General features: G+C 32.2%; 3 protein-coding genes and 1 pseudogene across 4 annotated transcripts; 2 read left to right on the top strand and 2 right to left on the bottom strand.

Annotated features, from left to right (window-relative positions):
* Positions 1–1,459: 1,459 nt before the first annotated feature.
* LOC114398452 (COBRA-like protein 4) lies at positions 1,460–4,539 on the top strand. Its single transcript, XM_028360648.1, has 6 exons — positions 1,460–1,704; positions 1,805–1,884; positions 2,434–2,890; positions 2,983–3,130; positions 3,469–3,746; positions 4,002–4,539. The coding sequence occupies exons 1-6, from the start codon at positions 1,653–1,655 to the stop codon at positions 4,280–4,282; spliced, it is 1,296 nt and encodes a 431-aa protein (XP_028216449.1). The 5' UTR covers positions 1,460–1,652; the 3' UTR covers positions 4,283–4,539.
* Positions 4,540–4,812: 273 nt separating this feature from the next.
* Positions 4,813–9,452, bottom strand: LOC114399175 (protein COBRA-like). The gene is made up of 6 exons (XM_028361304.1): positions 9,208–9,452; positions 8,135–8,214; positions 7,018–7,474; positions 6,424–6,583; positions 6,046–6,332; positions 4,813–5,471 (listed from the first exon to the last, which is right to left on the bottom strand). Exons 1-6 carry the CDS (start codon positions 9,296–9,298, stop codon positions 5,182–5,184), a joined length of 1,365 nt encoding a protein of 454 aa, XP_028217105.1. The 5' UTR covers positions 9,299–9,452; the 3' UTR covers positions 4,813–5,181.
* A 9,878-nt stretch (positions 9,453–19,330) lies between these two features.
* LOC114398491 lies at positions 19,331–20,437 on the bottom strand (annotated as a pseudogene).
* Positions 20,438–21,837: 1,400 nt separating this feature from the next.
* Positions 21,838–27,361, top strand: LOC114399510 (solute carrier family 25 member 44-like). Of its 2 annotated transcripts, none has more exons than XM_028361708.1 (6): positions 21,838–21,970; positions 22,854–23,200; positions 24,335–24,531; positions 25,031–25,169; positions 26,107–26,260; positions 27,008–27,361. In XM_028361708.1, exons 1-6 carry the CDS (start codon positions 21,937–21,939, stop codon positions 27,040–27,042), a joined length of 906 nt encoding a protein of 301 aa, XP_028217509.1. In that variant the 5' UTR covers positions 21,838–21,936; the 3' UTR covers positions 27,043–27,361. The 2 variants fall into 2 exon arrangements, with proteins under 2 accessions (XP_028217509.1, XP_028217508.1); XM_028361707.1 differs by having other exon boundaries at positions 22,819–23,200.
* Positions 27,362–27,800: the final 439 nt, after the last annotated feature.

Below are 27,800 nucleotides of genomic sequence, written 5' to 3'. Positions count from 1 at the left end.
GAGGTCTTACAGATACATGAAGTGGTTAGGGTGTCCTATATATATATATATTGGAAAAGGATTCACTAACGGTCCCAACGTTGCTTGCTTCCTTCAAACTCATTTCTGACTCAGAGCAGAGACAAAAAGCAAGCAAGACCATAAAGATTACGATCACAAAACTGGTTGGTAAGTTCCAGTGCAGGAACATATATTAATCTAATATGACCAAGTAGTGCTCACACGAGGGGTATAATTTCACATTTTTATCATAAGTAACTTTTGAGATGCATTAAATAGATGAGGGAAGAGCCTTTAATTATTAGATGCCTTTTCATTAATTATGCATATGCAAAAGGGTATAGATGGATTAATGAGTGGCGAATTTAGGATCTTAAATTAGGGAGCAATATATTTAAAAAATAAAAAATTAATAATTATTATTAAAGAAGTAAAAATTAAGAATAAAAACTAAAATATACAAAATTAAGGAAATAAAATATACATATTTAATATAACTTTTAAAAAATGATGGCATGCATTTTGCATCCCTTGATTATAATGTGAATCCTCCACTAGGTTAGACCCCTTTCTTCTTCTTTTTTCACTCATCAGGTTAGACCCCCTTTATTTATTTTTATATATATATATACACGGGTTATTAATATTATTATTTTTCATATGAGATATATTTACTGCATAAATCTGACATTAATATTTTTTTTTTAAAACCATTTAGTTAAGAAAGTTAAATTTTAAGTTATTCAAAATGCATTTTAGGTTTAATAGGTCAATCTATTTAAATAAATAATAATATTTTAAAATTATATATTTTTAATTTAATTAAAAACTTAAACGGACTTACATATTAGTTTAGGTTTATTAATTTAAAGATATGTTATTTTCATCTAGATTTTATTTTAAAAGGAACTTCTTAATATATTTAGGCTAGTTCAAATTTTTAAATTAGACCATAAACATAAAAAGGTGATTCACCTTAAAATTCGTCCTGATATGAAATCTTAAATTTAAGAAATGTGACAATCTTAGAATTTATACAACTTAGCCCAGAAAATATCTACCCATAATTATGCATCTCACATCCTTAGGTATAAGAAAACCATTTTATTTCGTCTCTAACCAAATTTATTCAACCCTTTCTGTGTTCCAATCAACAGTCACTATTAGAGAATTTTGAAATAAATGAGAAAATTGCACTTGCAAACGACAAAAGGAAAAAATATACTTTCAAAAAAGTCTTCCCTTTCTTTGAAAAAACCTTGTTTCTATGTTCACTGTGTCAAGTTCCTTGATTAAGGAATTTTCTTTCCCTTTCAAACACAACCGTTGAAGTGTTATGTTATGTTCATTGTCACATGTCTGTTCTGGTCTGTAGCGGTAGCTTTAAGAAAGGGAAACTTAAACAGAAATCTCAAGTATGAGACGGTGATATATAGCAATAAAAATGTGTAGGTTCATAACAACCATTAGGTGAGACATAACTAGAACCCCTAGAGAATTCCCTGGAAGGATCTTCTATAATATTATTATACATTTATCAATGCCATATAGCATTTTGCTACTTAACAACTCTAGATCTTAAAAACTTTTGTCACTGAAGGTGTCTTGGAGCCAATTGTAGCAGTTGGTAACATCAAACACATATTCAGACAATGAGGCTTGTCGTCTCAGCTCTTTGTGTTCTTGTGTTATTCTCTTGTGCAGGTGATATACAAAGCTTCACTACCTGCTGATTTTGTTTAAATTTCACTTACACTTGCATTATGCACATTCTGCTAATTTTTTGATTTATTTTGTATCATAGTTGCTTATGATCCTTTGGATCCAAACGGAAACGTAACAATCAAATGGGATGTAATGTCTTGGACACCAGATGGCTATGTGGTAAGCACAAAGTGCATTTCTACTTGTTTCTTTTTTTTAAGTGTGTGTTTAGGTGTCCATATGCAAAAATTGATTTTGAAATTATGTGACTTATGTTTGGATGTTTTTATTCTAAAAGCAAGTTAGTAGGAAAATTAAGATGAATTTTTTTATTCAATGCAAAAGTTACTTAAAGTTATTTCAACTCAAAATCAATTCTTCAATGTAAAACTAAACATGTGAACATTTACCTAAAATCACATTATCTGACATTTCAAAGTGGTTCTGAAAGAGTCAGCTTGAATCTAAACACGCACTAAGACTAAGTCACACAAAATTCCAACAAATAGCTAGACATGGTTGTCATTGATGCCAAGAAAGATCAAATAGAATGTCACAATATTGTTAGCTAGCATTGAAATTTATTGCACAACAGTAAAATGCATGAATGAAACTAAATCAAATATTAAACAAAAAAAACTACCAAAATATGTAACTATTAGATATCAAATCAAATCCTGCAGCCATGTATGAAATCAACTGACTTGTGCTATTTGTATTTTCCATCAGGCTGTGGTAACAATGCACAACTTCCAAATGTTTCGGCACATCATGAATCCTGGATGGACCTTGGGATGGACATGGGCAAAGAAAGAAGTCATTTGGTCCATGATAGGAGCTCAAACCACAGAACAAGGAGATTGCTCTAAGTTCAAAGGCAACATACCTCATTGCTGCAAGAAAATTCCCACAGTTGTGGACCTTCTCCCTGGTGTACCTTACAACCAGCAATTCTCAAACTGCTGCAAGGGTGGAGTAGTGGCAGCATGGGGCCAAGATCCTTCACAAGCTATCTCTTCCTTCCAAGTGAGTGTAGGCCAAGCTGGTACCTCAAACAAGACAGTTAAACTTCCCAAGAACTTCACTCTCTTTGCTCCAGGACCAGGCTACACTTGTGGCCCTGCAAAGATTGTTCCTTCCACCAATTTTCTTACGCCTGACAAGCGCCGCAAGACTCAAGCACTAAGTAAGTTTTCTAACTTGAAAATTTTCAATTTTTGCTCATTAACTTCATCTTCAACAAATCTTAAAGTCTCGTTTTTTTTTTCTCTTATGCAGTGACATGGAATGTTACCTGCACATACTCACAGTTTCTGGCAAGAAAGAACCCAAGTTGTTGTGTATCTTTGTCATCCTTTTACAATGAAACCATTACCCCTTGTCCCTCTTGTGCATGTGGCTGCCAGAACAAGAAGCATTGTGTCAAGTAAGTCTGATATATAGCAAATTGATGACCTTAACATATATTCTAGAGTAAATTACATTGACGTTCTCTGAGATTTCGTCAAATTTTTCCTAATTTTCCTTCCTTTTTTACCCTTATACTAACCTTTCTTAATTGTTTGAAAAATATTATAGTGACACCCTTTTTTATCCAAGAAATACATTACCTTATGTACTCCTATAAGGGATTTGATGGAAACATTAAAATAGCAAGAGGGTCATGTACAATCTCAAAAAATCTCAGAGAGTGTTAATATAAATTGTTCTATAATCTAAGAGAGAAATTCCATTAACTTTAATCACTGTTGGTATGGTATGCAGGGGAAACTCCAAAATTCTCAGCATGGTGGGGGTTCACACTCCAAAGAAAGACAATGAACCATTGCTGCAGTGCACTCATCACATGTGTCCAATCAGGGTCCACTGGCATGTGAAGACTAACTATAAGGACTATTGGCGAGTCAAGGTTGCCATAACAAACTTCAATTACAGAATGAATCACTCCCTTTGGTCTCTTGCTGTTCAGCATCCAAATCTCAACAATCTCACACAAGTTTTCAGTTTCAATTACAAGCCACTTCTTCCCTATGGATCCATAAGTGAGTGCCACCAAATAAATCTTCTCAAGCTTCTATTATCAATAATATTATTAAAACTGTCTGGCCATCGCCACATGTCGGCTGGACAGTTTTTTGAATTTTTTCATTTATTTTATTAAATTACTCAATTTGTTATTCATTATTTTACTGTTTTTTTTTTCTTTTCAAAATTCGTGCAGTGCACCGGTTTCAATGCTAATTAATTCAACAACTTTTAAGAATGACTATTAAAGCATGTTGTTATTGTGCATGCAGATGATACTGGCATGTTCTATGGCATGAAGTACTTCAATGATCTTCTAATGGAAGCTGGACCAACTGGGAATGTTCAATCAGAGTTGCTTCTTCAGAAGGACAAGGATGCATTCACATTCAAGCAGGGTTGGGCATTTCCTCGCAAGGTTTACTTTAATGGTGATGAATGCATGCTGCCACCACCTGACACCTACCCTTTTCTCCCTAACTCTGCTCCTGCAAGCCTACTTAACTTCCCTGCGTTCATGTTGTTATTGTTCTTCTTGCTTGCAGTTTGGTGAATTGGTGCATATTGTGTCAGAATTTTGTGAAATTTTTGAAACCATGTATACCTTCTTAATGGTAACGTGACAATAGGCATGAATACTCAAATTCTTTGGAAACACTAAGCCAAATCTCATGGCTGTGTTTTATCTGACATGTGAGCACCAAAGGGGATGCTAATATGTAAATCTCAACAGTGATTTTGTCTGAATCATAGATTGATGATGCTATTACTCCAATGCCATAATGAATAATTCATATATCTTTTATTCTATTTATTTGGACAACATTTACTATGTATTTGAATAAGCATTTACACAATTAATTTTGATTAAAAATGATTTTAAAGAAAAGAGATTAATATTTAAATGTTTTTATTCAAAATAATAAAACCCAATATTTAACATTAGATCCAACTCAAAAACTGACTTTTATGGTATTTTAACTCAATCAATTTCAGATTCAGAATCAATCTCTTGATTCTCAACATGAGACTAAATATAAATATTTTACCTAACATGTCAGATTATAAACGCTCATAATGTAATTAGGTGGCTGGAAAGAATAAATCAATAAACGATTCTCATGTCTAATACAGTCATGCTTTTATGAATTACATCATTGTGTACCTTTATATATTTCTTATACTTACAACACCATGTCTGTAACTATGGATCTAAAACCAATAAATACATTATTACATTTTATAACAGACAGAAATAACAATATATTAGCAAATTCAATTTCCTCGTATGCTGAAAATTAGAAAAACAAAATCATAGGAGAACTGAGCTACTCTTGAATTGTCACTGGATATCCTACCCTGGCTTGGTTCAAATTCCAAATTGGTGTCCCAAAATTGAGTCAAAACTTGTCACACTGAAGACTTTTGATGAGTGTGGCATTATTAGAAACTTTAAGCATATGCATATAATACCAAGGCTACCAAAGAGGACATCACCAAAGCAAGCAGGGAAACCTCTTGCTTGGAACCAGCATTAGGTAACCATGGATAAGAATCGGGTGGCGGCATCACACAAACGTCGCCATTGAAATAGACTCTCCGAGGGAAGGCCCAACCCTTGTCAAAAGTGAAAGTTGATTTATCCTTTCTGAATAGTAGTTCTGATTGTACATTACCAAGAGGGCCAGCTTGCATGAGAAAATCATTGTAGAACTTAACTCCCCAAAGCATTGCTGTATCATCTGTTAAAAGTAACTTAGATCAATAATCATTTTGGCGCCTCTACAAAAATACATGTTATTTATGGTGAAAATAAGAATATGTTGCTCATACAGTTTATGACAAGGAAGTTTAGAATGTCATTAACAAGTATTTTGTATTGCAAAGGTAGGTAAAAATTTTAAAATATAAATTAAAAGAAAATTGTTTAAAATTACAAGGGATGTATACATAATTAATTCAGGTAATTTTTTTTGAAAAAAATATAAAATTATAAAGATATATATAACAATTCAAAAGAGTTTGCAAGTACATACAATAGAAATTTGGGAACAAAAAAATTGCAAATGAAGTGTTAGTCACCAGTGAAGCCAGACATCTTAAAGAAGAGATTACAATAGAAGGTAATCTCACTCTCAAGAAGTTGGACTCTTAATTTGTTACCTAGGGACAGTAATAAATAAATTTATTACTCGAAAAATTCGACAACCCCTTCATAATCTTGGAGTGGTTGTCACACACTATATTCAACTAAGTTAAATAACCATCAGCATTTTATATCTCTAACATTGCAAGTCCTTGAAAGGCCACACTTACTTATTGATCCGTAGGGAGTAATTGATTTGTAGTTGAAACTGAAAAGTTGGGTCAGATTGTCGAAATTTGGATGTTGAACAACCAAATTCCAATTAGAATAATTCATCCCGTAATTGAAATTAGTAACAGTGACCTTGACACGCCAGTACTCCTTGTAGTTAAGCTTAACATGCCAGTGAACTCGGATTGGGCACATATGACGAGTACATCGAACCAAAGGTGTAATACTACTCTTTCCAGGTCCAGGGTTGGAAACAACTGATTGCAAATGTGGTGACGAGTCCGGACTGTAATGACACAAAAAAAAGGACAAATGTAAGTATATAACATTTCTTTCTGTTTAGGAAAAAATCAGTGTCCTGAGTATTAAAAACCTACTCTACACATTCCCCTAATTGAGATGAGTTGCCCTGGCAGCCACATGCACATGTAGTGCAGGGTACAACAGTATCGTTATAGAAAGATGAAAGCGAGACGCAGCAACTGGGTGTTCTCTGAGCAAGAAATTGTGAATATGTGCATGTTACATTCCATGTCACTGCCATAAATCAGAGCAATGGGTCAAACTAAGTTGATGGATCTTGCTAGTAGGAACTAAAAACTCAGAACAACTGTTAACTTGGACCCTTTTCGGATAAACTTCTCCATAAGTACTTATAGGAAAAGGAAGCAAAAAGGCAACATTAATTGAGGTTTTCCCATAAGTTAAAATCAATTTATGCACCTCAACTTTAGGAGAAGATAGATAAGAGAGTTTTTATAAAAGTTAAGTGCGTAAGTTGATTTTAGCTTGTAAGAGAAATGCAATTCATTTTACTTTCTTATTTTCTTCTCTTAGAAGTACTTATGGAGTAGGATCATAGACCAGATTTAAAACATTACCAGAATACCAGATTTTAGCACTAACAAAAACTACAAGTAGATAATTATACTGACAAGTGTGGAAATGAACATAAAATTTCATTAACTTACTGAGTGCTTGTGTCACTCTCCTTTTGTCTGGTTGTATAAATAGAGTTGGTTTCACAATTGTTGCCGGCCCACATGTGTAACCGGGTCCTGGCGCTTTCAGTGTGAAGTCTTTTGGCAGTTTGACAGTTTTGTTAGTGGTACCAGCACTACCCACACTGACTTGAAATGCTGAAACCGCCTTGGATTGATCCTGTGCCCACGAGCTGAGTACACCGCCTTTGCAGCAGTTTGCAATTTGTTGGTTGTAAGGTGTTCCGGGAAGTAAATCGACAACTACAGGGTTCTTTTTACAGCAATGTGGGATGTTTCCTTTATATTTTGAACAATCCCCTTGTTCAGTGGTCTGCCCTCCCACCATGCTCCATATTACCTCCTTCTTCGCCCATGTCCATCCAAGCGACCACCCAGGCTCCGAGATATGGCGATATTGTTGAAAGTTGTTCATTGTAACAACAGCCTGCCCATTCAATTATTTCTTAGGCATCGAAATAACTAATGATTGAACAAAAATAAACTCAATTTATTTTAAATGGCTCTAGTCACTAATATAAATACACTCATCTATATACTTGAGTTTATTCAATAATTTTACAACTTACATATGAAGTACTAAATGCTAAGCACAGATTTGAATATTGTATAAAAAATGGCTCCAAGTGAAGTGTAATTTGAAATTCAAACCCTGTCATATTCCTGATTGGAATAAGAACAATACTAACAAGTAACTACACTTTCTTTACTATTGAATTGAATGAAATTCATGTGGCACTGTATCCCATTAAATAGAAAGTGGGACCCACACAATTTTAAGGGGTCTCAACTCACATGAATTTCTCTTTATAATAAAGAATGTGTCTGAGAACTTACTGCTTTCATTTCTCTAGGAACAAAATGATTTTGTATTTCAAACCTTTAAGCAAGTTATATTATCCAAGCAAGAATAGATATAGAACATATGAGATGCAACTGGTGTGAACATGCAGATCCATCACAAAAGTTGTGCCTAACTAGTAGAGAGAAAAAAGAGCCAAAAACATTTACGACCATCATGTTTAATTGTAAATCAGATGATTTGCTTCAGATATTAATAGGTGAAACTGTAAAAGAAAGTACTTACAACATAACCATCAGGGGTCCAACTTATGATATCCCATTTGATTGTGATATTTCCATATGGATCAAGTGGATCATAAGCTTCTGAAAGATAAACAGAAAAACTCAAAATTAAATTAAAATTAATATATGAAGGGGAGAGGGGTTTGGCAAAGTAATCAATGAACCCCTAAGGCTTCTTATAACATACTGGGCATTATTAAACAACAAAGTAAGTGGTGATACATATGAAAAGTACGATAGAAATTATGAGAGATACACAAATTTCTGGACTTGCTAAAGCAATGAACAAAGAAAGCAAACAAGCAAAAATTTCTACAAGTCAATAACTAGTTCACGAAATCGTACTACTTCACTGTTACATATTCAATCACCATGATAAAAAAACTCACTTGATACCATGCAAATTCAATGTCATATCAATTTTTACCCAGAATTTTATATATCAAGACAGATAATCAGAATATCAATTTCATTCCATGGTACCAAAAATTAGATAAGCAAGCAAGAAAAAACAAAGGAATCCAAACGCCCCACTAAAATCACTGGCATCATCAACAACACGAAAAGCCACCAACAACACGAAAAGATCAAAATTTTCAAAAGAACTAACAGTGGTTTTAGTTCATGAAAAATGCGCCATCTTGGGTTTAGCCACCACTTTTAAAACCATAAAACTTTAGTCCCAAAGCAACAAAAACGTACGATTTTAGGGACAAAAATTTGGCATTTCACAAATACAGAGACGAAAATTTATGGTTTTAAAAATCAGAAACTAAACCCATTTTTCAGAAACTAAAAACGCCATTAACCCATTTTCAAAATTTTAGAAAACAAAAACCCATCACCATGCATCACGCAACAAAGCGTGCCATCAATCTCAAACACTCGTTCCAATTCAACACGCCGTGATGTCCACGCCATGCAAAAAGGAAAAAAACACAAACCAAAAACAACGCGAACAATTCCGCGCCCAACAAAGTAAAAAAAAAAAACGACACCCCATCAAAGGAAAACATAGAACAAACAAAAATTCGAAAACTTTAACGAGAAAAAGGCACGCATGAATGCAGGAACCTGTGAAAGAGAAGAGAACGAAAAGCAGAATGCATGGAGGGGATTTGAGGAAGGATCGGATCGCGAAGGGGGAGCTGAAACGGAAAAACATTTTTCTTAGGAACAAAGGGAATGTTTGGGGTGTTCGGAATTGTTGATGTTGTTGTGTTTGTGTGTATGAGAGAGAAGAGAGTGAAAGTGAACAAAAAGAGAAAGAACAGAGAAGAGAGAGACAGAGTCTGTGTGTGGAAAAAAATTACGCGGCCGAAGCTGATGACTGTTTTATTGTGTCCAGTTGGCAAGTGTTGTGTGTATTGACATATCGTGGGCTTTGAAATCCCACTGTTTAAGAGCAAAGGAATGCAACTTCTAGAAATTTCAGCCCACTTTGCACTTTTTGTTTGTTTAAATAATTTTATGATTTATAGGTATATACTTGTATTTTATAAATACTTAACTTATTTATCATATTATTAATTATTAATACGAACTATTTACTAACTTTATATGTGATTAATTTATAATATATTAAAAAATCTGATCGATCATTTTTATCATTTTTAATATAAATGGAGAAATAGATAATTATGCTTAATTGCTTTTTTTAAATAAAAGAAAATTAACTGAAATTAGTGAGCGATTTTTGAAAATAATAGTTATTATAGGGATAAAATAATAATCATGAATATAGTTATAAAGATAAAATAAGTATAAAAATATGTATATTAAAACATTCAATGGTCTTTATATGTAGATAATAACATAAAAATATTTTATAGTAAGAGTGTATTATAAATAATTTAAAAATTACTGTAGAAAACTGAAAAATACTTTTGGAATTTCAAAACTTAAATCTTGGTAACCATGCCAAAAAATAGGGTGCTGAGCCTCCTATTCCAATTTCTAACCTTATATATAAACTATAAATTGTTGAAAACTTAGAATATTGTGAATATCTTTTTAATCCAATAGGATTACAATTTACATCAAGTGAATATATATATATATATTAAAATTTTAAATAATAATAATAATTTATTTTCATTGTAAAATCTGTTATATTAAAAAAATATTATTTACATAAAACATATAATTTTCTTTATCTTCCAAAATCTTCCTTCTTAAGATACACGGAAGCAAACGCAGGCATTAGGCATACGGTGGAATGGGACGTGGACAGACAGCTAAGTTAATTACATTCAAAATAAATTGCGAAAAGTGCGTTTGAAAAAAATGGCTTTACAGACGCTGATTACTTGCGTCAAACTCTTGACTTGAGTCTTGTTCAAACAAGTTAGCAATTGGGACCAGACTCTATGAAGAGGTGGAAGCTCAGGGAGAGCTTATATATAATCCAAGTGCGCATCACTTTCGATCTAAACTTTTAACTTTAGTTGCACGTTTAGACATTACTTATTACATAAGGAATGAACACAAAAAAATTTATATTTTTTAGAAGAAAAAATATTATATGTTTATAATATAAAATAATCTTACATTCTCTTCTAATCATAAATCATAATGAATGGTAAATTTATTAATTTTATAAAATTATTTTAAAAATAATCATACAAATAATAATTTATAATTAAATTATAATATAAAATTATTTTACACTCCAAATAAATTTTAGATATTTTTTTCTCTTATAAGTTCGATAAAAATCTACTTTTTTTTATACCATCTTATTCATTAATATGGTACAGTAAATTTTATTAAATGTCCGTAAAAGAATTTTATACTGAAAGTACATATAAATCAATTTTTGTTGCTTTATTTAAATAAACTTTTGTATAAATACTTATATAAAAAGAAAATAAAATTAAATGAATCAGACTTTTTTATCAATTAAAATCAATTTATACATATAAATTTTAAAAATTTAAATAAAATATTTTCTATAAAAAATAAAATTAATTAATTAATTTTAACTTATAAAAATTTAAATTTATTTAATTTTTTTTTATTTTTTCCTATTATGAATACTTAAAAAATTATCTAAAGTAACTAACCTTGTATATAATATAACCAACCTTATACTTTACAGGATTAATTCGATCATCATCCTCAAGTGAAGGTCATTACCTCGCACACTCTCTTTCATGAGTCTCATGTTACGTCACGTACATGAGTACATGACCATGAGTAATCCACGTACTCCCACGTCTTAACTCACACCCATATGACCATATGCATTGACCTAATGTATATATTTGCATTTCATATATATCTCCCTATTTTTATTTTTCTACATATATTTCATCGCCCAATTTAATATGTATATATAAACAGTCTTTAAATTTAGTATGCGTTAAGAATATTTCAAATTAAGTGAGTCCTGAAACCTACTAAAATCTCTTTAAAGAATTTTTAATTGAGAACGAGTTATTATGTAGATAAAAAAATTCACCATAGAGTACTTAGTGTTAATGATGAAAGTTTTTCATAGAGTTGGCTGAACGGATGTTGTTGACGGAAGTCTAAAAAGATTTAGAAACTTAATTATATTCTGGTGAACGTTGCAGCCAATCGCAAACATTCATAATTCATGTGCTTTAAGCAAGTTTTCAAGATTGGACATATTCTTAGGTAAGAATTATGGTTATAAAAGAGAGAAAAAATAGCGAAGATCAATTCTCCAAGACCTAAATCAACGTCATTTTTTTTTTATGTCTAAATCAAGGTGAATTCTATAAGACCTAGACATAGCCTCATATCATTAAAGGTATTTCTTTTCCTTATCTGTGTATTATTTTAGTTCAAAAATCAAATCTTAGATTTTTCTGATTTTTTTTATCTAAACAAGTATTTTTTTTTAAAAAAAAAAGAAAAACTTAACTCGAGCATTTTGAAAATATTTGAATACAAATGTATGTATGCTTACGGTTTATAACACATACATTTTTTTTACCATGGTGATAATGAAGATCAACCTATTAACATAACTTCTCATACATACTACCTAAATTCCCACTAAGCAGAGAGTAGGGGATTGGTTAATACATTGTTTGTAAAATAAGATATTTTTAATTTGCTATTCATTTAATTCAATCATCAGGAAAAATCATTTTCTGACTTACTCATTCATTTAATCAAATTTAAAATGCTATTTTCAAAACAAAATAAAGCTGAAATGAGTTAAGCCCAAACCGTATAGTTCTACTGGAGGAAATTCCAAAATGTGCAATTCTATAGGGATGGCATGACCCTTGGCTGCCAAACAATCAGTCACAACATTAGTTAATTTCCAGAAACACATGGGCAATCTGCACTTGCCAATCCATATTCAACATGGTTTTAATACGGTTAATTAACAATAGCTGCATAGTGGTGCTCCCTCAACAGGGGCCCCTTGATGAGCTTATCAGCAATGGCTGAGTCTGGGATTTGTTACTACTGGGTGAAGAAAATTGAAAAATAGGAAAAATTATGTCAAAATTTTGATAGGATATAAGAATTAAAGTATCTATGTCTATTAAATCTTCAAGTACATTAAGTTTTTTTATGTTTAGTTTATTTATATTTTACTTGATATTTTTTATTTTATTTTTGAAAATTTTGTCTCATTTGTTATTGTTCTGTAACTTCATTTAATTTTTTGGTTAGATATAATTTTTAATTCAAGATGAGTAATTATAGTTAAGATATTAACCTTTAGCTTCTATGTGTCAAGTAATTTCACATTTTTTATAATAAAAGAATGATTTTTTTTTTAAAGAGAAGCAAGATTATTTTATTTTATTATGAATCAAAGACAAGATATAATTTGGAATACAATCATACTCATGAATACGAGCATTAAATTGAGAAGTTCTTGTAAGGGAATGAGCTACTTAGTTTGCTTATCTCCTAGCATAACTCAACATTGAATTTGAAATAACTATCATCCTTGTTCTACATTTAATAAGTATCATGTGATATTCAGAAGAACCATATTGATTTATTTGCAAATTACCAACCAATGTCTTATAGTCAATCTCAAAAATAACCTTTGAGATGTTTAACTCTTGTGTCTATTTTATAGCATTGAGCAAGGCTCATGCTTCCGCTTTCTTTGCTTCTGGTCTTCCTGAATCTTGCATTGTTTTTGCTTTAAAAAATGTTCCTTCCTCATTGCATACAAATAGACCAATACCAGACTTGTTCTCATTGGTGAAGAGTGTCGCATCTACATTGAGCTTTAGGTACTCCTTTTGCGGTTTTGTCCATCACGAGTGTGCATCAAATGTTTGAATTGCTCTCGGTGGTTGAGAGGTCTTTCAATTGTGGCTCCATTTGAGGAGGAATTGCACAGCGAGAGAGATTGAGATGTTTGGAGTAGTGTCTACCTCATTCCATAGCTTTTGTTCCATCTTCTCCAAATACACCACAAAACCATAACAATTATTGATTGGAGATTGGAATTGTTGGTTTCCAAGAGCTTGAAGATTAGCTTGCTTGTGAAATCAACTTGGTAGAATTCTGGCTCAATTAAACTCCAAAGCCAGTAGCTTCCCATGTGTTTTGGGCATTTCCACAACCGAAGAAAATGTGAAATCATTCTCGAAATTGTCATAATAGTAACAAGTAGAATGGCACATGACTCCCTTAGTTTGGAGCCTAACATGAATAGGAAGACAGTTTCTAAGAACACACCATAAGAAATACTTTACCTTGGGTGGAACTTGTAATTTCCAGACGAGGTTTGAATTTCCAACTACCTTTAAGTGGTCATTTTGGACTATTATTTCCAAGAGATGGTGGTAAGCTGATTTGACGTTGTACTCATTATTTGCATTTAATCTCCATATGATTTTATCATGGACTTCATTGTTCATCAAGGGCAGGGCAAAAACATTTATTTGGTCATTGTCATTGAAAATTTGTTGTAGCACATCTTGACACCAACATCGTTGTTGGTGGTTGGTGAGAGAACTGACTTTGAGATCCTTAAGGCTGAGGGGGGTAGATGAAGTGATATATGGGCTTGTTGATGCTCGCATCCAAGGTTGGGTCCAAACATTTATGGAGCTACCATCACCAATTCTTCATCAAATATGATCCTTGACCAATACCTATGAAGAATATATTCAAACAATCCAAACTTGTCTCTATATCAAATTCATAACTTTACCAAAATTTGTACCCAAAAAATCTTTAACGAAATCATGATTCTGTTGTGTTGGAAAATTGTCTCTATATTCAAACAATCCAAACTTGTCTCTATATCAAGTATTTTACTTTTTTACTTGATATTTTAACAAAATTGTGATTCCGTTGTGTTGGAAAATTGCCTCAAAATGGAATCAAGATTTTGTTATGTTGTAATTTATGCAACATAATGGAATCAAGATTTCATTGATTCCATTGTGTTGAAAATTTTGCAGCAATTTTTTTAAAGACCAATTTTTTCTTAATTTTGTATGTCAATTGATTGGAATACTATTACATTTGATGACGTTACAATGTCAACTGAATGGGAAAATATGGATGATGGAAGCCAAGGTTTCTTTTACCAACCCGACCAAGCATATGAAGTAGAGGCTAATGATAATGATGAAAATCTGGGTGGTGATGACATTGATATGCATTCACATCCTAACTATCCTGACTTTTTCCAGTTATTTCATGACTAATGATGCATATTTCATGACTTTTATATGTTTGTGTTTTGTGAAGCCTTTGTTTTGCTACTGAATAATTTTTTTTTATTCTTTTAGGATTTTCAAGAGTGCGGTGATTTATTAAATTGGACTCGACGTGTGGTAAAGGATCATGGGTTTGTGATTGTGATTCAAAAGTAAGAAGTAAGAAAAGCATATGTTGTATTGGGTTGCGAAAATGGGAGAAAAAAGTACAAACAATACTAAGACAAGTTAGTGTGCAAGACCACTGGAAGCAAAAAATGTGTGTACACTTTTAAATTAAATGGGAGGTTTGTAAGAACCATAGAGTGGAAGCTTATTGTACTTTTTGGTTTTCATAACCATAAATTGATGAAAACATTGCTTAGTTGTGTATATGATGTTAGTTTAAGCAGTGAAAAAAAACTATGGTTAACCAATTGACCAAAAACATGGTGAAGCCTGATCAAATTTTGTTGATAATCAAAGATCAAAATCAGAAAAATATCAACACCATCAAAATCATATACAATGAACATAAGAAATATATCATTGCGACCAAAGGGTTCCAAGAACAGAAATACAATGTGATGAATAGTTTACTAGTTCAAACAACTAGACAATGAAGATGTTGTAAGAGATATATTATGACACATCCAGATTCTATCAAACTCGTGAATTCATTTCCAACACTGTTGATTTGTGATACAATTTACAAGAGAAACAAATATCGTATTCTGCTATTGAAAATTGTTGGTATCACTTCAACAAACATGACTTTCTCTGTTACCTTTGCTAATTTAAGTTCTAATAGAACAAATGATTTTGAATGGCCTTTAAGTGAGGTGAAATGATTGTTTGTAAAAGATAATGTGTTGTGTTCCCTTGACAGTCTGCACTACTGCGAAATTTATCAGCAAGTGTACTGAGTCACAAGTAATATAAAACGGTAAGAACCGGGTATCGAATCACAGAGAGTTTGTTTCATTCAAAAAAGCGTTCATTCAATAAGTAGACATTTGTATAAAACCAGGAAATAGAAATAAGCAAAGATATTTTCTATAACCCTAAAGTTAACTACAAAATTAACTACCTAAATGTGAGAGATAAACAGATGATTAAAATGTTGGGTCCTTCTACTGAGTAACTTGATGTAATTAGGTATTTTTCTCTATTTAAGGTTGTTTCTGTGTTCTATGCTGAGGGCAACTACCCCAAACCACGATTCCTCGCATGAATGAGCTAATTCTATTTAAACCTCGTTCTCGGATCCCTCGTCGAACTTAGCCTAAATGAATTGCATTAAGATTACATCATATTGGAAACTAAATCCCTGCACTCTGTGTCCAGACATACAGTTCTCTAGTCTGCCCTATCAAGTTCTAAGGATTTAAAACACTTTCCAATGCTAAAAATCCTAACTTTACACACACATGGGTGATCAGTCCACAAGCATGTAAGAATTAAATGCAGATAGAAGCAATGAACACATAAAAACAATTTTAAATAGATAGTAAAGAATTTTACATCAAGGCTCAGCAGAAATTCCCAACAAGAGTTTTAGCCTTCCATGACAAGTTATCACCTTTAAGCTACAATAGGGGGTTTTGGAAGCAAAATTCAGATTACACAATGGTGGGGATGTCTCCTCCACCTCTAGGAACCTAGAAATCACTCTAAAACCTAGAATCCTCTTGAAAGCTGAGGTTTTTGGTGCTTCCTTGCCCTGTTTTCCTCTTCTGCGTCTCTTATGTATATCTCTATTGCTTTCTTCCTAAAAGCTCTCTTCTTTTTTCGCCAACTTTAGCTTTTAAGGGCTTTTTGTCCTTGAAGGCTCGCTTAGCGCCATTTTTGCGCTAAGCGAGAGTTAGTGAATTTTGGCTTAGCGAGCCAGGCACATTGAGCACTAGAAGAGATAGATGACTCGCTGGGCGAGCTGATGGCACGCTGAGTGCGTGCATGCTTTGCATATTCTCTTCCAGATTCTCCCAACTTGCTAAGCGAGCTGAGTGTCCCGCTTAGCGGATGTTACTCGCTAAGCGCATATGCCTTGCTTAGCAAGACACCAATTGCTTCAACCTTTTTATTCTTCATCTTTTCACCTGAAACTGAAGTTGAACCACATTAATTCAGAATAAAGGGAGTATCTACTAAGCAAAAATTAAACTAAACATAAAAATATGTACAAACCTACAAAAAGAACCATAAATTGGGGAAAAGACATAAATTTCATAAAACTTTTCAATACAAAAGTTAGTCGTAAATGACGACTAACATGTTGCCTCAAGTTATTATCACTGGTAGGGATCTTGCTTTAATGAATGCATTGGAGATTATGTTTCCTTTTTCAACCAACTCGTTATATTTATTCCACATTACAAAGAATGTCACGGCAAAATGAAAAGGCACGTGGGTAAGGCTGAAGAGTGGAAAAATGTCATGAATGCTAGGGAACTATTGTTGCAATCTTTAAATGAAGAATCATATAATGAATGCTTGAAAAGGTTTGCTAACTTGTGCGCATGTTTTATAGTATTTGTTGGTTATGTCCATAATACATGGTTGACTCCTTTTAAGGAGAAGTTTGTACAAGCATGGGCCAATCGGGTTATACATCTTGGAAACACAACAACAAATAGGTACACAAATTCGATGAATTGTTTAATTAGTTTGACATTATTGGTTATTTTTAACATTTAAGTCTTTTTTGGCATTACAATTTGTTGCATAATAGGGTTGAAGGAACACATGCGAGATTGAAGATGTTGCTTCGTGATAGCATGAGAGATTTGTGTAATTGTTGGAATGCAATGAATAACATGCTTATATTGCAACATACGATGATTAAGGATTCATTTGAAAAAAATATAAATGGGGTTGAGCAAAGGTTTAATACCCCAATATATAGGAACATTTGAGACTTTGTATCAAGAGAAGCATGAGACACAATTTTCTATGTGTTGAAACGGTTTGACAACGTAGGTACTAACAATTCTATTTGTGGTTGAACACTTATAGTTACTGACGGTCTACCCTATGCATGTGAGCTTGCTAGATTAATCAGTATCTATGGATCCATTCCCTCGAAGTCCATTCATGTACATTGAAGATGTTATCCATTCATAATTCAGATGACATATGTGACTCTTAGGGGGACTTAACCAAGAGTCATGAGGGATGTTATAATGCAACAACTATGCAAAACTATTAAATTTGTTTTACTACTTAAGTTTGTCTCTATCAAACAATGAAACAAAATTATGATTCCACTATACAATATGCAACAAAAGCATATTTCCGTTTTAGAAAAAAAATGGTACAACATAATAACTATGTAACATAATCATACTTCTATTGCACTATAGGGGCGGAAAAAAATGTACAACTACAACAGAATCATATTTCCATTGTTCATTTTTTCGCACCCCCACTTGCACAACAGAATCATGATTCCATTGTGCAATGTTTTTGGAATTAAAACTTACACAACAAAAGTACAATTCCATTGTGTAATGTACAACTTCTATTGCACAATATTTTTTGCACCCAAGTGTAGCGAAAGTATGTTGCTGCTATACAAAGTGGGGAAGGGTATTTTTGGAAACTAAAAATGTTGGTGGGGGTGACTAGCAAAACTGTTGGGGACTAACAACAACTCACTTAAAAATAATTGATTTAGTTTTTTTTATAAGAATTTGCTATATTCACTCCCATTTTTTTCTAAGTACACACTCCCTTTTCCCTTTTTAAAAGTCAATTACTTAAATGACCTTTTTCTTCCAAACCTTATTGTTACCCTCACATCGTTGCACACTCCCCACACAAGAATACACTCCTCTCACGGCTACAAGACACCCTCCTCCCTTTCATTAAACTTCTTCCCCCTTTTCACTCCCTTTGTTACATTTGATTCAATCTCTTGTTGTGGTCTTCCTTTCATCTTCGCTTGCATGATCTTCTGCTCTAATATTAGGGTTTTTTTCATCCTCTGGGCTCTCCAACACGATGAGAATAATTTAGAAAAGGACAGAAACTCTTGTAATCACAGTTGACTGTGGCTCCTAAAAGAAAGACTTAATGTCACTTTTGATCCATTATGTTTTAGTGTTTTGTTTTCTTTGGTATATTATGTTTTAAAAGTTTTATTTTAGTATTTTATGTTTTCAAAAGTTTTATTTGCTCCTTTCTTTCTTTTTTTGTGAATGTACCAAAACATTAAAACATAAAAGACCAAAAGTAATATTTATCCAAAAATTTACATAAACATAGATCTATATATAAGGTTATGTTAAAAGAAGAAAAAAACATATATTTCTTATGTATATTAGGGGGAAGGGACACTCCATACCTTCCTAAAATGTCATTTTTGTTCCTTTATTTTCTCAAATTTGTGATTTTAATTCCCTTAGAGTATGGTTGGATAAGAAAATTTAAAATTCTAAGAATTTCAAATGCTTCAATTGAGATTCTTTCATTTTTTAAAATTCTATTTTTGGATAAAGAAATTAAATTTCTTCATTTTCAAAATTTTGTGTTTGGACCTAAAAGCCTTTGGGTCCAGTTTCATTCAAGACGAGGGAGTTTTGAGTCATGGTGAGGCAGTACTTGGCAATCTCTCTGAACTTGGGGACACTCCTGAGATCGACCTTGGTGCCATCCTTGAGCGTTATGACAACGTCACCCCACTCTCCAATGAAGCTCGACATGACCTGTACATCCTTGATCACATTGTAGCTGAAGTCCTTGTGGTCCTGCCCCGTCAGGTCTGAGATCATGGTCACACGAAGGTTGGTGAACCTGTAGCACATGTACATGGCGCGTGATACCGCAACAAGGGTCAGGGGGAGCCAAAAGAGGGTGAAATCGGGGAGGAGGTTCGCTGCGAGGTCGCGGTACTGGCCCCACCGACAAAGAATATGGTCTCACTGTTGATTTAATTGACAAGTACACCAAATTGTCCCAAGTAGTAAAGTAAAACGAAAGTCCGAGTGTCGAGTCTACAAAGACTTTGTTTGTACTTAGGTAGGTGAATATATAATTTTCAAGCAATAAATAATTTGGTTTAAAAGGTCGTGAAAAGAACAGTAAAATAGATCGGCGGGAAATTAATTTAAATTAAACAAGATAGAAAAAAAAACATAAAAAAGAATTAATTAATTAAAACAAAAAAGATGAGAGAAACCAATATTATTACAGAAGTTAATTCAGAAGATGAGAATGTTGGGGGCTTAGCCTACCAGAGCTACTCTTGATATAATGTTAATGATTTTTGTCTATTTATGTTTATTCTAATTTTCACTCGCATTTACTCATATACTCTAATCATGATCTCTCAAGTGAAAGAATCTAATTTATTTATTTTCTCTCCTAAATCCCTTTAAGAGATAAAATAATTAAATTGCATTAAGAATGGAGATGTATAACAAGTTAAATAAAATCAATCTATCCCTCGTGATGAATTATTTAGGGGGTGTTTGGTTTGGTTGTTTTCTGTTTTCATTTTCACTAAAAACAGAAAACGGTGATGAAAATGTGTTTGGTTGGATTTCTAAAAACATTTTCAGTGAAAATGAAAACAGAAAACAACTAGAAAATGAAAACAATAAATTCTCGTTTTTAGTGTTTTCAGTTGAGAACAGAAACCTCATTTCGGGTAAAATGAAATTGCAGTGACAATGAATGTAATTTTAAGCAAATTTAAAAATACAAAAAGACAAGAAGTCAATATATCATAAATTTTCAGTATTTTTATTTTATGAAAACAGAAAACAAGAAGTCAAACCAAACATATTTTCAGAATTCTAATATTTTGAAAATGAAAACAGTTTTCAGAAAATGAAAACATGAAATGAAAACAAAAAATGAAAATGCAAACCAAACACACCCTTAGATATCCTTTCCCAGTTCTATTAGAGAATAACAATTCTCAAAGATATCCCTAAAACTTACCATGCAAATGGATGATCAAGCCACAAACAATAAAATTAAGCACAAAAAAGGATAATGACAAAGTAATATTCATAGATTGATAGGAAGAGAAATTACACAATTGGCTGCTAAGCTCCCAACAAAAAGAGTTTTTAGCCTCTAATTGTCACATGAGGAGTTTTACAATTGCAAGAGAGTAATATTTAGAAAGGGGGTAATTAAGAAAGGGAATGGAGGGAATGAGTGGCTCATAATGATTGCTTCTCCTACTTTTGACCTTTGTCTTCGATAATGAATTGTATTCTCTTGAATTTTTTTGTGTGTTTTTTCCTTCTTCTTTCTCCTTCTTTTACAAGTGCAACTCAACTTGGTTTTCACGCATCCTTCGCGCTAAGCATGATTGCCACGTTTGACGAGTATGACGATATTCTCGCGCTTAGCACGCGATCATTTTCCAAGCACGATAAATTCACAAACTTTTAACACTTTCTGTATAAAAACTTAAATGATGTTAAAATTTTAATTCTTCACACAAAACGAAAGAAATGAAAGAGAAAAATTAACAATTCCTTCATTATTTTATCCCAAACAGTTATCACTGTTGGGGGAAGGGTGAGGGAGGTGGGAGAGGACACGTGGAGTCGCGTGAAACGACGACAATGGAGGGTGTGGGGTTTGAAGGGGATGGGGGAACTGTTGGTTCAAGGGAGATTAAAGTCTATAGAAGAAGAATTTTAATTTCTTACGTTTCAGAAGGAAATTAAAATTTCACATTTTTAATTATTTAAAATTCTGTTTTAAAATTTAAAAAATTTAAATTCTTTATAAAAAAAAATTTAAAAAAGTGCATAGTCAAGTAAAAAATTAATAAAAAAGACTAAAATCACATATTTTTTAAAAGTAAAAGATAAAATATTTTAATTAAAAAGAATTAAAATCACATATATTTTAAAAATAAAAAACAAAATATTTCAATTAAAAAAATAAAAACTAAAATTACACATTAAAAAAAATAAGAAAAAGAAAATTACATTTTAGCGAAAAACAAAATACAAGCATTCAATATATTATATGTAATTTTTTCATATTTAAATACAGAAGGTTCTTTGCTTTCATTTCTTGAGTTTCATTTCGTCTAGTTCTTTCTTCTCAGTTTCGTTCTTTCTTCGCTTCGCTTTCTCTTCGATATTCGAAGTCCGCAGCTAGCTCCAAGCGATCCATGCAATGGCCTCCTCCGAGATTAACTGGGACAGGTTTCTTCACTTCCTCCTCCATCTTATCTTCGTTTCTGATTTAGCTTTTCGTTTGCGTAATCCAACTTCGTTCGCGTTCATATTGAGTGTGGACTAAAAACTATTGCTTAAAGATTTAAAGATTCTGTGTATATATCCTGAATGAAACGAACTCGAATTCGAAGTGATATACATGAAAATGTGTTAATAACTGTTTGAGAGGTAATGCTTGCGAGCTTGAAATGTAGTGTTAAGTGTTGATGCTTGCTCGATTCGAAGACGTATTTGAACTACCAAGATTCAAGATTCTAGATTCTTCGTTGTGTTGCGCTGCTTGTATTGGATCGTTGCTCTCATTTTCCTACTCAAGAACCTTTTTTCTTTTCTTGTATATTACGATATGTTCAATGAATCTTTCATTTGTGGAAACTGGGTCTTCGCGGAGATTGAAGTTATAGTAAGTAAAGTAAACCATTAATTTCATACCTGAATTATTACTCTCTTTCCTAAGTGGTCCCTAGAAAAGAAAGAAAAAAAAACTGCTTAAGTAGTTCTGAAAGTATTAAAAATCATGTTAAGTAGTCCTTCAAATATTTAAAAAATCCTTTAAATTGGTCCTTGAGTTTTACTGAAATATATTAACTGAGGGAATAATGTAATGAATGTTCAATACTTCAGGGCTATTACACTGTTACTTAAATAATTTTATTAGTTTAGGGACTTCTTAGGAAAGAGGGTAATAGTTTAAGGATGAAAATGGTGGTTTATTCTAGATATATTGGATTTATTTGTTAGGAATGTGTTTTATGGATGATGAACTTGGTGTCTTGAAGTTCTATATATTTAGTGAGTTCCACTTATTTTTGTAGGCTAGATAAAAAGAAGTTCTTTGTTGTGGGAGCAGGACTCTTCACGGGTGTTACAGCGGCACTCTACCCGGTTTCTGTTGTGAAAACTAGGCTGCAGGTTGCCTCAAAGGATACTTTGGAGAGAAGTGCGTTTTCTGTTGTGAAAGGTTTACTTAAAACGGATGGCATCCCTGGTTTGTATAAAGGGTTTGGTACAGTTATCATTGGAGCGATTCCTACCAGAATCATATTCCTCACTGCCTTAGAGACAACCAAGGTGGCTTCCTTCAGGGTGGTGGAGCCGTTTAGACTATCTGAAACTACTCAGGCTGCCATAGCAAATGGAATTGCAGGCATGGCATCATCATTTTTGTCACAAACTCTATTTGTTCCAATTGATGTGGTATGAAAATCTAATTGGCCTAACCTGAGCTGCTGAGCACATGTGTCTGTAGTTTTATACTCAAATTTAAAATTATCTTCTTTTTTTTTTTCATTTAAAATTATCTTCTTTTGGACTTACTGATGGCTGTATATGATACTTGTACTTATTGTGGTACATTCGTACATCTGTTAAGTTAGTTATAGTTAGACAGTGCAAGCTGGCCAACAATCTTTTAAGTTTGTTATAGTTAGACAGTGCAAGCTGGCCAACAATCTTTTAAGTTTGTTTTTAACTTGAAACTTGGAATATATACACTGATGTTCTTTTAGATGTCTGTTGCAATTCAATTTTATTTTAGCTCTAAAAGTGTTTTTGTACTTATTTTTGCATATGGTTTTGTAAGTTGTATTAGTTATATTCTTTTATGTTTAATCACTATTTCTATACTAAAAAAATAAAATTAAACACTATTTTGTACACTTATGTTTTAGTCAAACTCCAACTTGTTTAGTTCCATAAACTTCATGTATCAGAAATGTTTTAAGGATTGAAAGAAAGGTTTTGTAGTATTGTGCTTTATCTGCTGACTTACATTGTATTCTGTTTTTTTTATTGGAGCATGACACCTGATTTAATTACTAGCAAGTAACAATTTATATGCTTTCAATTTATTTTGTCCATACATATATTGCTTCTTTTCGGAAGGGTGTTAATGACATGTTCAGATGAATGAGAAAAAATATTTTATCATGTTTTTTTTTTCTTACTTTTGATAAAACATTTTTTGTTTTATTGAAATATAGATAAATGAATCCTTAATAGAACATCTGGAAAATATTTCTTAATATCATTATTATATGTTATAAAAATTTCTTAGAATCCTTAATAGATAAATGATTTCTTAGAGGTGGTTTCCATATTTTTCTTTATCTACTTAGGTAGGTAGGATTTGGAACCTAATATTAGTATGACACTTTGTATGTTGTATGTATCACATTATAGTACTGTGTATCAATTTAATATCTTGTTATTCTTAGTTTCCATTATCATTCAATTTAATTAGTATGGCGATTTTCTCCTTTCTTATCTAAATTTTCATATAATTTCATCTTATATGCCAACTCTAACTACCTTTACATTGAATGATATTAGGTTAGCCAAAAGTTGATGGTGCAAGGATTATCAGGCCATGCCCAATATAGTGGGGGTTTGGATGTTGCTCGTAAGGTGTTAAGGTCTGATGGCATCAGGGGATTATATAGAGGATTTGGTCTATCTGTCATGACTTATGTACCATCTAATGTTGTATGGTGGGCAAGCTATGGTTCAAGTCAACGCTACTTATGGAGGTGAGACATGATGATGCTTGTTCTGCAGTCTTAAAGCTGGTTTATTGTTGCATTACCTTTTCCTTTATATTATACTTTATCAAATGGTTAGAAAAACTGAATATCCATAGAAAATTGTATGTTTAACTTGACATATTTTCCTTTCTGATGTTTAACCAACACCATTAGGGTACTATGCTATTAGTAATATGAGTGTATTGAAAGAACTTGTAAATTTTTGCAATCTATCAATTAGTTAGGTTCTGTTTTATCATCTATGTAAATGTTCATTATAATAAATGTACTGATTTCAAAATTAGCTCATTTTAAGTTAAAGATGTGTATATTTGTTGTATTCCAAGGACATGGTAAAACTGCAAAACATCTGATAAAGATCCTTTACGTTTGTTGTTATCCTAGATTATGTCAACTTTCAGTACATCATACTAATATTTTATTTCTGCATTTTTTTGTCGTACTATCTGGTATTAAGTATCATTTTCACTGATTGCTTTGGCAGATTCTTGGGAGATAACAGTGAGGAATATACTCCTAGTCTACCAAAGATTATTTTTGCTCAGGCTACTGGAGGGATCATTGCTGGTGCTACTGCATCCTGCATTACAAACCCATTGGATACTATCAAGACACGATTACAGGTATTCATAACCTTGTTGAACACACGTTTTTTTCTATTGCACGAGTTTGTATTCTTTGGTCATCAGTGTAGTGTGGATGCTAATTCTTCTATTTGATAAATTCACAAGAAACATAAAAATTGCTTGTGCTATTCTTTTCATCTATCTAGCTTTAATTATATGCTTGACATCTGCCATCAGTCACCCTGGTACTTCATAAGATGGACCCAAGATACCTAAATGACTAAACCATTCAACTTTTAGTGTGGTTGATACTTGATTGTCACCTCCAAAATACTGTTGCATCTTAAATTTGTGTTCCATATAGTTTGCTTTCTTCTTAACCAAAATCCCTTTGACTCTATAGCTTTTCTCCATAAATCAAGTTTAAAATTTACTCATTTTGACTTAATTGGACTCTATCATCTGGGTTAGAAAATATGGAAATATCCAAAAATATCTTAATTGCATCTTAGAATATTTTAGATTATCTATTACGATTACTTTCCTTATTTAGTGGATTATAATATTTTACATAAAAATTAAAAAAGTTGTGTATTAGTATGAATTTTTGACAAATGCAACTTTTTCGGTGATTTTAACTTTTTTCAAAATATTTAGTGTCTTTTTTATAAACCAGTTTATTCAGATTTACAAAATTTGAATTTATTAAAATTTTTGAAATAGTGTTGCCTAATAAATGCCATATATGATTTTTAACTAGCCTTTGATATTATGGATGCAAAGATAGTAATATATGTATTACTCCAGTAAGTTTTGGTGATTGTTGAAGTTCTCATTTTTTAGAAAGATGACAATGCAAAGGGGAAGAATTGGAATATCATTTTATGATTATTATATCATATTGTGATTGCATTTTCCATGCTGAATCTCATTCATATTCATTTAATTTGCCACTGCCTAATAAATTTTCCTGACTCAATGGCTTGCTGTACAGGTGCTGGGACTTGAAAAGAAAATCCCTGTAAAACAAGTTGTTAAAGATTTGATCGCTGAGGATGGTTGGAAAGGTGTATATAGAGGATTAGGTCCAAGACTTTTCAGCACGTCAGCATGGGGTACTTCAATGATATTGGCTTATGAATATCTGAGTAAGAACTTGCTCTCTGATTTCATTGTGTTGATAATCCTGTTTGTTTATACTGGTTTGGTGTATTTAAATATTGAAATAACTATGTAATTTTTTGTTAACTCTAATAATCCTTGTTTTAGTTATTTATTGATTTTATATTGCCACCATCATAGTTCTGAATTATGGATGCTAAGTAGTCAATTCTGCTGGTAAATCTTGTGGCACTGCTTATATGATATTGTTATGTATGTTATACACTGTCTACGATGCATTTACATCTTAATGTTATCTGCATGCCAAATAAGAATTTTTACTTTTAGACTATCTCCTACTTTTTTATGGTGCACTCTAGGCTGCAGGCAGTTGACTCACTGAAATTAAGTATGACTGAAATATCATCTGAAGTTTTCACAAGGGATGGTCGTTTTCTTAAGCCACAATTTTAAGAATCCGAAACCTTTGTGAATTGAATTTTTCCTAGTGATTAGTGTTATTTTAGTCAAACCTTGGACCGTTATTTATTTAAATTTATGGACACTCAAGGGAGAATTATGCAAAAAATAAATGTATAGTTTTTGTCCTTTTTGAAGATAATTTATTTTGTTTTCTTTTTTATTTAAGATACCGTAGACTTGTTATTTGGTTTGTGTCATGATTTTGTCTGTTAAACGAGTTTGACACTTTTTAATCTTGTATTATAGTACCTTTTCTATTCTATATGAAAATATTTTAACTCGTTTTGAAATTTTTTCAATGCTCCACTCAGAGCGCTTGTGTGCAAAAGATGGAGGAGGCAATTGATCTGTACACTGGCAGTCTTTTTCAAATTTGGAAAGAATATGCTCATAAATCACAATGGCAATTGAGCCCTAGATTTGCTGCTGGACATAATCAGATTTGCTGCTTAAAAGGTTTTGAACTTTAAGCAGACAGTTATGTTAACTGATTGTTCATCTAGGAAATAATCGTTGCATACATAGATATGGAATTTTTCGTATTAGAAAATTAGTTTCATTCTTTTCGATGATTAAATCGGATATAGGTGTATTCTTTTCCAACATTGTTATCGATAATGTACAATAGGAGGCAAAAAGTTACAATCAGATTTTTTTTTTCTGCCCACGCTAAATGTGTGCTTGTCTCAGATTTTTCTCCACCGACCGCGTATACTTTAGTGTTTAACCTTCAAAAATACTTTTTCTAGTTCTTAACAATTTCAAAGTGTGTAAGATAATCTTTGACAGTTTTCTTATTGAAAGTTGGCAAAAGTTGTCATCTAATTATCATATGATTTTAGTCATGGTAAATAATGTGTTATTAGTATCTATAAAAAATGTGACATTTGTGATCGTTATTTCTTTTCATAAACAAGAAACCAATAGGGCAGGATTTTTTGTGAAGAACAAGAACAACACCTAACACATTTTCATTAACAAAGAACCAAGAAAACATTTACATGAACTGAAAACACATTTAACCTTTTTAAAGCATAATCAAGTATGCCATTGGATTAAGGATTTATTCACAAGCATGACAGAGAAACTTGTTGAAATAATTTA

Source organism: Glycine soja, chromosome 19 (assembly GCF_004193775.1).
Source record: "Glycine soja cultivar W05 chromosome 19, ASM419377v2, whole genome shotgun sequence".
NCBI lineage: Eukaryota > Viridiplantae > Streptophyta > Magnoliopsida > Fabales > Fabaceae > Glycine > Glycine soja.
The sequence above is the reverse complement of the archived record's forward strand: the minus strand, read 5'-3'. Positions and strand labels throughout refer to the sequence as shown.